The sequence below is a fragment of the Spironucleus salmonicida genome, chromosome 7, assembly GCF_000497125.1.
Source record: "Spironucleus salmonicida strain ATCC 50377 chromosome 7, whole genome shotgun sequence".
Taxonomy (NCBI): Eukaryota; Fornicata; order Diplomonadida; family Hexamitidae; genus Spironucleus; species Spironucleus salmonicida.
Window position 1 is genome coordinate 880,294 of NC_090602.1, and position 10,912 is coordinate 891,205.

General features: G+C 54.3%; 5 protein-coding genes across 5 annotated transcripts; 2 read left to right on the forward strand and 3 right to left on the reverse strand. All coding sequences in view use genetic code 6, as the record gives it.

The window, feature by feature from the left end:
- Positions 1-436: 436 nt before the first annotated feature.
- Positions 437-6,499, reverse strand: SS50377_27297 (uncharacterized protein; the record flags this gene model as incomplete). Its single annotated transcript, XM_067911089.1, has 1 exon — positions 437-6,499. One exon carries the CDS (start codon positions 6,497-6,499, stop codon positions 437-439), a length of 6,063 nt encoding a protein of 2,020 aa, XP_067761776.1.
- Positions 6,500-7,544: 1,045 nt separating this feature from the next.
- SS50377_27298 (ADP-ribosylation factor like protein 2a) lies at positions 7,545-8,069 on the reverse strand (the record flags this gene model as incomplete). Its single annotated transcript, XM_067911090.1, has 1 exon — positions 7,545-8,069. The coding sequence occupies one exon, from the start codon at positions 8,067-8,069 to the stop codon at positions 7,545-7,547; it is 525 nt and encodes a 174-aa protein (XP_067761777.1).
- Positions 8,070-8,447: 378 nt separating this feature from the next.
- SS50377_27299 (uncharacterized protein) lies at positions 8,448-8,996 on the forward strand (the record flags this gene model as incomplete). Its single annotated transcript, XM_067911091.1, has 1 exon — positions 8,448-8,996. The coding sequence occupies one exon, from the start codon at positions 8,448-8,450 to the stop codon at positions 8,994-8,996; it is 549 nt and encodes a 182-aa protein (XP_067761778.1).
- Positions 8,997-9,127: 131 nt separating this feature from the next.
- Positions 9,128-9,721, forward strand: SS50377_27300 (Ankyrin repeat-containing protein; the record flags this gene model as incomplete). The annotated part of the gene is made up of 1 exon (XM_067911092.1): positions 9,128-9,721. The coding sequence occupies one exon, from the start codon at positions 9,128-9,130 to the stop codon at positions 9,719-9,721; it is 594 nt and encodes a 197-aa protein (XP_067761779.1).
- A 585-nt stretch (positions 9,722-10,306) lies between these two features.
- Positions 10,307-10,822, reverse strand: SS50377_27301 (uncharacterized protein; the record flags this gene model as incomplete). Its single annotated transcript, XM_067911093.1, has 1 exon — positions 10,307-10,822. One exon carries the CDS (start codon positions 10,820-10,822, stop codon positions 10,307-10,309), a length of 516 nt encoding a protein of 171 aa, XP_067761780.1.
- Positions 10,823-10,912: the final 90 nt, after the last annotated feature.

Sequence of the window (10,912 nt, forward strand, 5' to 3'; positions counted from 1 at the left end):
TGGGAAAAACGGGTAACGAGGACCGCGCGCTCCGCATAGCGCTCCTCGTCCGGGACTTGATTCTGGAGGCCGCTGGCGCCTGACGATTAGGTCGAATGCGGCAGTTTCGCGGTTTCGCCCAATAATGCTCTCGGGCGTATAATAGTGATTTTAGTTTTTGAGCAAAATGGAGAAGATGAAGCGTTTTGGGCAGTTAGTCTGCACCAGAAAAATTCACTTACATGAGTATAGCAAGTATTAGCTGATTAATGCAGGCCTCGCTACCAGCTCTTGAAGTGGTTCACAGACGACCCTATGGCCGCGACGCAGCAGGACCCACCTCGTTGCACGCCCCGGGAGGCACCGGCGGACAAGCTGTCCCGGGGCGTGCGGCTGCAGGACATCGCGAACGCGTCGTACGCCTCGGAGTTTTGACGGCCCGGAGTGAAAAATAACGTCACTTGAGCCCGCTGATGTTGAGGAAGCCGGCGTAGTTCTCGCAGAAGTACACCTCCTCCTGGTTATCGGCCAGGAAGGCCACGAAGCTGCGGTCGAACTGGAAGGGGGCGACGCCGAGGCCGTTGCGCTCGCAGAACATCGCGAAGGTCGCGAAGAGCACGGACACGAGGTTGCCGGGCGTGGACTTGGAGGAGCGGAAGAGCGCGAGGTTGGCGGCGTCGAAGTGGTGGTTGAGCAGCTTCTGGCTCAGGCCCTCGACGCGCTTCGCGAGGGTGAGCAGGTGCTTCTTGAGGGACAGGAAGGGGTACGCGTAGATGCCCAGCACGGCGTAGACCTCGGTCGTGAGCTCGTCGTCCTTGGAGGCGAAGATCTGGTGGAAGAGCGCGAAGAGCTCCTCGGACCCCGCCGCCTGCCGCTGGGGCTTCAGAATGATGTTGCGGACCTGGAACTCGTCGAAGTCGGGGATCTCGGCGTTGAGGTGGCAGAAGACCACGTCGTCGGGGGCCAGGACCTGGCTGAAGTGGTTGAGGTGCTGGTGCAGCGAGAAGTCCAGTCTCTGCTCGATCGGCCGCTGCACGGGCAGGCCCCCATAGTCCAGCTCGGCCATCTTCAGCTCCATCGGGGTCGTGCGGCGCGCGTTGTGGAAGAAGGGCAGCGGGGGCGGGAGGGTCACCACGTCGCACAGGCGGGCCCCGTAGTCGGCCGGGAAGTACTCCAGGTGGGCCTGCTTGGGCGGAGGCTCCAGCTTCTTAGCGATGAACTGCTCGTCGTCGCAGTCATTCTCGCTGCTGGTCTCGCTCTTGGAGCCCCGCCGCATCTTGCGCAGCTGCTTGAAGTCATCCTCCGAGCTGAAGATGGTCGTCACGAACTTGTAGCACGGGATCACCGGGGCGAGGCGGTACAGCAGGGAGCACGCCGGCTCCACGTCGTTCAGCAGGAGCCCGCCGTCGGTGATCTGCTGGGCGTCGTAGAGCACGCGCGTCTTCGCCGGGAAGGCCCCGTTGGCCAGACTGCAGTTCAGATCGACGGGCGTGGTGTACTTGATGTTGATGGAGCCGCTGAGGCCGCCGTTGTAGCCCGCCCCGATGCCGCCGCAGAAGGCGCACTTGAGCTGGCCGCACTTGCAGCCCTGGGCGTTGTCGTTGACCGTGTTCTGGAGGTTGATGTAGGGCTGGTGGCCGTAGAAGATCCGCTGGGACACCTGGGCGGGCACCGTGTCGCATATGCGGCCGCGGGTCTGCTGCTCGAGGTGGGCCTTGACGTCGCTGCCGAACACGCTGCAGCCGGTGTTCAGCTGCACGTTGTACGAGTAGGGGATGTTGTGCTGGAACCGCGTGCCGCAGACCGCGGACTGGCGCGTGAGGTCCGAGGTCTTCTCCAGGATGAGGAGCGAGAACTCGAGGCGCGTGAGGATGATGTGCAGCAGCTTCAGCGAGAAGAACTGCTCGTTGTCCAGGAAGGCCGTCTTGAGGTGGGCCTGCTCGCAGAGGAGCGGGGCGAAGAAGTCGTCGAACACGGCCTTCTTGACACACTCCAGCTGGAAGGCCGCTATCTCGACCTGGAACACCGCCTTCTGGCTCGCGAGTTGCTCGAAGAGGAGGGCCTGCTGGGCGGCCTTCTGCCCAACGATGAAAGCGCGGTAGGCCGCGTACGAGACGCCGGGCGCCATCATGCTGGCGATGCTGGCCGCGTCGAACTTCTCGTTGAACAGCACGGTGCGGAGCATGAAGAGGCTGCGGACGGTGACACTGGGGAGCGAGAGCGGGCGATACCGCGTGTAGACGTTGTCCAGGTTCTTGATGTCGCTGCCGGCGAAGGCACTGCTGATGTACATGTTGCTCTCGAGCAGCTTCTCGAGCTGACCGCGGTAGAAGAGCCCCATCTCGCCGGAGTCGAAGCTGACCTATTTGAGGCAGTCGAAAAGGCTCTTCTCGTCGGCCTCCGAGTACAGCTGCTTCGCGGCGTCGTTAATCTGGAAGGACGGCGTCTTCTGGAGGTCGGACAGGAAGGCCTCGAGGTAGAAGTTATCCTCCTCCTCGGCCGCGTCCGGCACTGGAGGCTGGCCCAAGGGCTGGAAATCGAGGGCGTGCGCGATTAGGTCCGTAAGCACGCAGACGTTGGCCGCGGGAAACTGGCCGAATATGGTCTTCTAGGAGGCGCTGAGCTCTGCCTTCTGCAGCAGGGCCTGCTTGTAGTCGTTGCTGTAGGGGTCGAACTGCTGGGTGCACTGGGCACCGATGCGCCGGGTGAGCTGCATGAGCTGCTTGGCACTCTCGGGCGAGTGGCGGTAGTGGCGGAGCAGCTCGTGCTGGAGGTCCTCGAAGGTCATCTTGAACTTCCAGTTGAAGGCGCTGGGCGGCACGAAGGCCTGCAGCTTGCGGAGGCGGTGCTCGTAGCAGATGTCGGGCTTGAGCTTGAAGCGCCGGGAGTACACGACCTCGAAGATCTTGGGCAGGCTGACGTCGTTGAAGCAGTCGAGCTGGTTCGGGTTCACACACCCCTGCATGTCATGCCGCCTGCGCTCGAAGTCGGCCTGGAAGACCTTGTTTTGCATGAACTTCTTATCGAATCCCGCTAGGCAGATCGTGGCGTGGTCGATGGACTTGTAGTAGGACTCCGGGTAGAGCAGGCGCCACGCTATGGCAGCGCGCTGCTCGGCGCAGCTGTTGAGGAAGACCTGCTTCTGGAGGGTGCGCACGATGATGGGGATCGTGATGACGGGGCAGCGCGCCATCTCGGTGAGGATCTTGCCCGAGCCGTAGACCTGTGTCAGGTGCAGCTGGAGGACCTGCGGCATGCTGGGCAGCTGGAACTGGCTGCTCGCCAGCGACACCGGCGCGTAGGTGGGGTGCTCGACCCAGGGGGGCGCCGCCGCCTCGGTATCCGCGGCCGCGTACTGCCGGGCGACGGCCAGGACCTCGCGGTCGAACTCCTCGGAGAAGGCGTCGCTCGGGGCCCGCGGGTCGTCGTCCTCGTAGGTCTTGTACTCGCCCTGGTAGAAGTAGTTGTTCATGCGCTCCTGGCGCTGGTCGAAGTTCTGGCGGTAGCGCAGGTGCTGGGCGCCCATCAAGGAGGCCAGCGCCACGTTCTCGTGGAGCGCGAGCCGCAGGAACTTGATCAGCGAGGGCGTGTAGACGCACATCCAGGCGACCAGGAGCTTGAGGACCTGGTTGGTGCGCAGGTTGAAGAGGCCGAAGCACAGCTGCTCCTCCTCGATATGGCACACGCGGGCCTCGGCGCCGGTGGGCGTGGAGAACTTGAGGTACTGAGACTTGATGGTGCTGAGGGCCGTCTTGCGCGTGAAGTTGTCCTCCAGGTCGGTGTCGAGCACGACGTCGTTCGCCACGTGCTGCGCCTCCGAGCCGAAGGGAATCGTGAAGTAGCGCCCGCGGTTGAGCACGGAGTTCGCCAGCTGGCGGGTCTCGTTGAAGTTCTGCGGGGTGCGGTAGGGCTCGTGCTGGAAGACGCCGGTGTCGAAGAGCTCCGGGTGCTGCTTCTGGTGCATCTTGAACATGTCGTCGGGGAGGATCTTGTAGTTCTGCGTCACCGTCTTGAGCTTGATGATGTTCTGGTCCTTCTTCAGGACCGAGAAGTCGACCTCCGGCTCGTAGTCGTCGTCGGTCACGATGGGCGGGAACTGGAACGGCTCCTTGTCGACGATGTCGAGCTGCTGGATGTGCTTGATCTCCTCGGTGCTGGCGAGGTTGCTGAGCACGAGGCTCTCCGGCTCAGGGGCTAAGAGCGTGGACAGCGGGTAGTTGGGGCCGCCGTTGCAAGGGAGCACCAGGTAGTCCATCCCGAAGCTCGCGGTGACCAGCTCCGCCACTATGTCCTCCGCGCTCTGCTCGTCGAACTGGTGGCGCTCGATGACGTTCGCGGTGGTGGCGGCGTTGCGGAGCACCTCGCAGCAGCCGCTGAACTTGGAGCCCTCCCGCTGGCGGAGGTGGGTGATGTTGACCCCGCGCGGCGAGAAGTAGCCCGCGAAGAGCAGCCCCATCTCGAAGCGCATGCGGCGGTGGTAGTTGTCGAAGCTGCCGCGGGTGATCAGCTCGGCCGCCTAGAGCACCTGCAGGTCATAGTTCAGCTGGGCCGCCGGGGCGAGCAGCGCGTTCCTATTCTGTACGAAGACGCCGGCCTTGAGGGTCGCGGTGCGGTAGTTGAAGATGTCCGGGCACAGCAGCAGCCCGCGGAACTCGTTCACGACGTCCAGGTCCAGCTCCCCGCCGCACCTCCCGGTGCAGTACACGCCCAGGTAGTCGCAGGTGCAGTGGTGGCAGGACTCCCCGCACTCGAGAAGGTGCCGCTGGTCGCCCCGCACGCCGAAGTTGGTGTCGATGCGCGCCTCGATGAAGTTCAGCACCTCGAGCCGCTGGGAGTCGAACGCCGGGACAGCGACGTCGATGAGCCGGTGCAGGGACTGGGCGGTGGCGGCGGACTCCATCTGGGCGCCAAAGAACATCCGGAAGGCGGCGAGGAAGTGGGAGCAGGGGCTGCGCTGGATGGCGAGCTGGAGGCCGAAGCCGCACTTCTGGTTGTACTCCTGGAAGCTGAAGCTGGGGTAGCCGAGGTGGAGGTTGGCGCTGAGGCAGATCATCAGCTGGAAGAAGCTGTCCAGGTCGAACACGGTGAGCTTGCTCAGCTTCCCCGCCTTGACGAGCTGGAGGATGTGGTACGAGGCGTCCACCCTGCTCGCCAGCTTGGGGGCGGTGAGGAGGTGGCGCCCCTGGGACGGCTCCTCACTCTGGGACGGCTGCGGCGCCGCGGCAGACGGCTGGGTGCTGGCCTTCTTGGGGCGCTGCTTGAGCTGGATCTGGTCGCTGATGTGCTGGTAGAGCGTCTTGAAATGCGCGGTGTGGACCTGGGCGCTCGCCCCAGCCTCGTACATGCCGCGGGGGACCTTGACGAAGCTGAAGCCGTTCTGGTGCTGGACCTTGACCTCCACCTGGTCGCCGACGGCCTTGACGTCGCCCTTGATGATCTTGATGCCGCTGAACTTGTTGATCGAGGCCTCATAGGCCTTGCGCTGGACCGCGAACACCTCGGTGTAGAGCTCCTGGATGAGGCCGCCGCGCTTCTGCAGGCCCTGCTGGTAGTAGGCCTCCACGCGCTGGATGATGTGCACGATGGCGCCCACTTCGTCGTCCACGGGGTAGCACGCCGGCCAGCCGAAGTTGTCGCCGCGGGGGTCGAGGATGCCGTTCTTCTGCATAAGCTGGAAGTAGTAGATGGCCTCGAGCTGGCCGAAGAAGATCATCGTGAAGCAGAACTGCAGCAGCTCCTGGTTGATGCTGCCGTTCTCGTACTCCTGCATGATGTTCTTGAAGCGGTACAGGTTGGGGCCGTCCTTCACCAGCCCCAGGAACTTCTTGCTGACCTCCACCTTGAACTCGTCGGTGAAGCGGGACTGGTTCGACAGCCCGAATTGTGCGGCCACCTGCTCGTACTCCTCCTGGTCGAAGGCGGAGGACACCTGGGAGATCTTGCAGGCCCGCGGGTGCTGGGGGCCCGCCGTGCGGAAGCCACGACAAGCGGCGCGGGCGTAGCTGGTGCAGAAGCGCACCGGGTGGGCCGTGGGCTGCGGGGGGAAGCCGCGGTAGAGGAGGCGCTGCACGTTGTCGTCCAGGAGGCGCGCGTCCGGGGGCGAGAGCTGCAGGCGCTTCGTCGCGCCGCTGCACTGCATGGCCGGCGCGTTGAGGAAGTCCTGGTAGGGCGCGAAGTGCAGCTCCGCCGGCAGCACCTCGTTGAGGGCGGGGAGCAGCTGGGGCGAGGCGTAGAACTGGGCGTAGAGCCCCAGCAGGCGGTCCTCCGCGGCCTCGGCCTCCAGGGCGCGGCTGGCAGCGTCTACCGCCTCGGGGGTCAGGTAGGCCGGGATCTGCATGCGGTCCGCCGAGGGCTCCACGCGCTGCAGGCCGAACGACTCGAGCAGGGCGCGCGAGGTGGGGGACAGCGGCGGGGACGGCACGCGGGGCGGCTTCTGCTTCCGCGGCATGACGATCTCGACCTGGTGGGCCTGGAAGATGTTGTTGAGGAACACAGCCGGTACGATAACGTCCTTGGGCATTTTGGAGTGGGGGCGCGAAGCGGGAAGGCCGCCCGATATGTTCGCCAACGCCCGAAGGCGGCGAGTGGCGCGGTCGGGTTTACGTTCAGCATATGTGTATTATCGCCACCCACTTCAGCCTATTATACTTGGTGCAAACGAAGAAAAACCCTATGGAATGATTATCTTGTTTTATAGCGTGAAAAATAGCTAATTTTTATCCTAATATACTAATTTGATTTTCAGCTCAATTCGCTTATTTATTTAAAAAAATTAAAATTTATATTGGTATATTTCCTATACAATAATTAAGTGAACGCATTACGTTTAATAATTTACCATTTGCAACGAATCAATTTTTTGTAATGCGAAAGCTAAAAATACATTTATAGTAACAAATTGATATCGTTTGGACTAGTTTATGTAGCAATAAGGAGAAGTTTATAAGGATGACACGCTAGAAGCTCTAGTATCAGGTTTAATAAAGTATTAATATAAATATAAATATAAATATAAATATAAATATAAATATAAATATAAATATAAATATAAATATAAATATAAATATAAATATAAATATAAATATAAATATAAATATAAATATAAATATAAATATAAATATAAATATAAATATAAATATAAATATAAATATAAATATAAATATAAATATAAATATAAATATAATATAAATATAAATATAAATATAAATATAAATATAAATATAAATATAAATATAAATATAAATATAAATATAAATATAAATATAAATATAAATATAAATATAAATATAAATATAAATATAATATAAATATAAATATAAATATAAATATAAATATAAATATAAATATAAATATAAATATAAATATAAATATATTAATATATTAATATATTAATATATTAATATATTAATATATATAGATCAATATATTTATATTAATATCCTTATATATATTAATATTAATATTAATATTTTTATTTTATTTGCCAGAAAACAACACAATTAACCCACCAACCTCAAAAAATTAAGAAACTACGCGACAGCGCATTTAGCAAATAAAAACATCAGTCAAACCTAGCTAACCGCCCACTAAAAACCCTCGTCAATTCCGGTGCCATTCAACGCAGAACACTCCTAAATCTGCCATTTGTGCCCCCTAAGATTTGTCAACTGCAACTTTTACGCAATTTCTGCGGCAGTTAGCGCCGTTGGAATATCCGATTTATTGCTGAAAACCAAAATTGGAACGTTCACGAGTTCTTCAGATTCCGCGCAAATGTTGAGCTCTACGGAGACCTCCTCCAGCCTGTTCGCATCAGCGGCGTCTACAACGAAAACTAGACAGTTCGTGTTCTTAAAATAGTGTTTCCAGTACTATCTGACAGATTGCTGCCCGCCGACGTCGTAGCACTAAAGCTTCGACTTCCCAAAAGCGACCGTTTTGGCATTTAGGCCCTGCGTTGGCTAAGTTATGGTAGGATCCTCGTTTGAGATAGCCTTCAAAATTGTCGTTTTACCAGCATTATCGAGGCCGAGGATGAGAAATCTGAGGTCTGTTTTCGCATTCTTCAAAACTGAAGAGGTATTGCCCATTTTTGATGCGGACTGGAACGAAAATGAAAAGGCAATTATTATGATTTTTATATCATTTAATATCGTTTAGTTTTATTTTTTGGTTTTAGAGGTAATGTTGATTTAAATATATTTTAATAATTAGTGTAATATAATGTATTAGCTGTAAATGTTTAAATTAAATAAGTTATATTATTATATTAAATATAATTTGTTTTTATAAGTACTCAACAAACTATTTTAAGATTTAACAGTTTATAGCAGTTAATTACTTATTAGTGTATATAAGCAGCATCAAATAGCAATTGATCCACTTTTTTTATTATAAATAATAATATTAAGAATATAAAATTAATATTATTATGTATTATAATTTAAAATAAAAATAAAAATTCTAAAATGTAGAAAGCCTAACTAGCTGACGAAAATATTTAACTTGCAAAATAAATCTAGAAAATGATCGAGAAAAAGAACTCAATATTAAAAACAATTTTAGCACTCAAAGAAGAGTCCTAGATAAGTTAACAGTAAATATTATAAACATAATAATCCATAAAATCACTTTAAATAAAAAATGAACATGAAAACTTAATAATAACACTAGAAGCAGAATATCTGGCAAAATCTAAGAAATTAAAGGTAATAAATAAACAAACTTCCCTTATACGCCATCTTTTAGACCACTAAGACGTGATTTAAGACGTAAAAGCGTTACACGAAACCCTTTAAGAATTATAAAATTAAATAAAAATTCACTCTGAAATTACTACTCTTTAAAACAATACTATTTCTGAGAAAGACTAACTACGGGAGGATTAGATTTAATAGCAGAAGGATATTCAGGCGTTTATCTTTAAGTGCAAGTAGGAGAAATAAGCTAATCGCTACAAGATGTTGAAATAACTGAACAGAGTTTCATATAAGGAGGCTATAAGGTTTTGGCAGTGAAATAAGTGTTTATGGTTTCAAATATCATAATTTCAATAATTACCATTTAATTCCATCATATAAACTAAGAGAAATTTTTATATTACTTTATTAATATAATTCATTATTGATATTATAGAAATCTATTCAAAATGGGTTGCGGCCTCATTGAGCACACTAGCGATCAGTTTCGTATTAACGATGAAACTGTGCGCGACACATAGCATTAACCTGCCATTAGCTATTAAGAACGCGCCAATAACGATATTACTCACAAAATATTACTTCCAGCACCTGAACCGTAATCAACATCGGTATCAGTTCCAGAGGAGCTTTTCGAAGCAATAAAGATGAATGAAATTGAGATAGTGTAGCGGTTAGGGGCAAAGTTTGCCAGGCGTTTCGTCGGCGGTAAGACACCTCTGATGGCAGCGCGTACAGATTGTCAGGCCGCGCTTCTGCTAGGAGGATTAGGCTTGTAGACACGTCAGGGGCGCACTGCGCTGATGATACACGCTAGCTGCGGCTGTCTAGGTATCTGCTAGCTTTGCCTGCCCGAAGCCCGCATGGTCGATGACGACGGACGTACGGCCCTGATGCACGCGAGTAAGCACGGGCACGCCGAAGTTGTGCATCTTCTGGCTAGCTACGAAGGGGAAATCAGGGACGACAAGGGGCGCGGCTTTCGGGACGTGTGGGCTGGCGATAGCGCGCAGATTGGAGAGTGCGGTAAGCAAATTCCGTGAAGCGATTTGGAGGCTGCGTGTGGCGGCAGTTTCTGGTAAGAAAGCGCTCACAGGAGCTATGAAGGGCGTTAGGAACCTCTGAAAAGTGAGTGCAAGTTACTTCACTGCGCGGGACACTATGGGCTGCATAAATATTTTGCAGCGCCGAATGACTTTGGAGCGGCTCGCTGGACCTCCTGGCAGCGACGCTCCAGACGGCGCGCCTCATCACGGGCCGAAGCAGTCCGAGCCCGCGCTGTCGGGGCAGGGGTTGAGGAAGCTCGGCGCCCTGGCCAGGCTGATGCGGCTGCTGTTGGGAAGGAACATGTCGCGGAGCAGGTCGCTCTGGAGCTGGATGATGTCGATCGCGGGGAAGGGGTCGATGCGGGCCAGCCTGCCGGGGTCCTGGAAGCCCAGCCTCTGCGTGAGCTGTCTCTGCATCTTCTTGTGGTGCTTGTACATTTTGGCAGGTGGCGCAATAGGGCCGAAGGGGCGAATTGTGGCCGCCGGATTAAGCTGTCACTGGCTCTAACTGTATATGTGAGGCAGTTCGGGCCGTGGTCCCGTGTTTGTACTGTGAAAATGGAGTGGGAACCACGGCCTCGCTCACTCGCCCCCCTGCCACGCCGCCTTGCACTCCACGCCGGCCGGGGGCTGCTGGGGCGCCGCGCCGAGCTGGATCAGCCAGCGACCCTTGACGGTCCAGGCGGCCTCCTGCGGGCCCCTGCTCTCCAGGAAAAAGTCCCCCGGCACCTCGTAGCAGAAGACGCCGTCGAACTCGAAGTCCGCCATCTCCTCTGCGCGGATCTGGTCCTGGAACACCGGGATCAGCGCGTTACGGCACGTGCGCGCGCTCGCCGAGTCCTTGGAGCTCACCACCGCGGCCGCGATGAAATCATCCGAGATGAGACGCTTCAGGAGCCGGACCTGTGTGAAGTCGGCGCACAGCACCCCGAAGACTGGCTCCTCGGCGCAGCTCTGGCGCACCTGGATCGCGATCCGCAGCATCTCCTGGTAGGCGGTCTCGAGCCGGAGCTCCAGTGCAGACTCCAGGTGCTGGGAGGGCTTGTAGAACTCCAGGGCTGCATACTGCGCGATTATCTGGTCGATGAAGGTGTCCATTCCGCTTTGCGGACAGGGTCGTCAGCGTATTATAATCGGATATTCTCGGGTAGAAGGAGTGTGACAGTATATACGTGGGGTCTACGAATC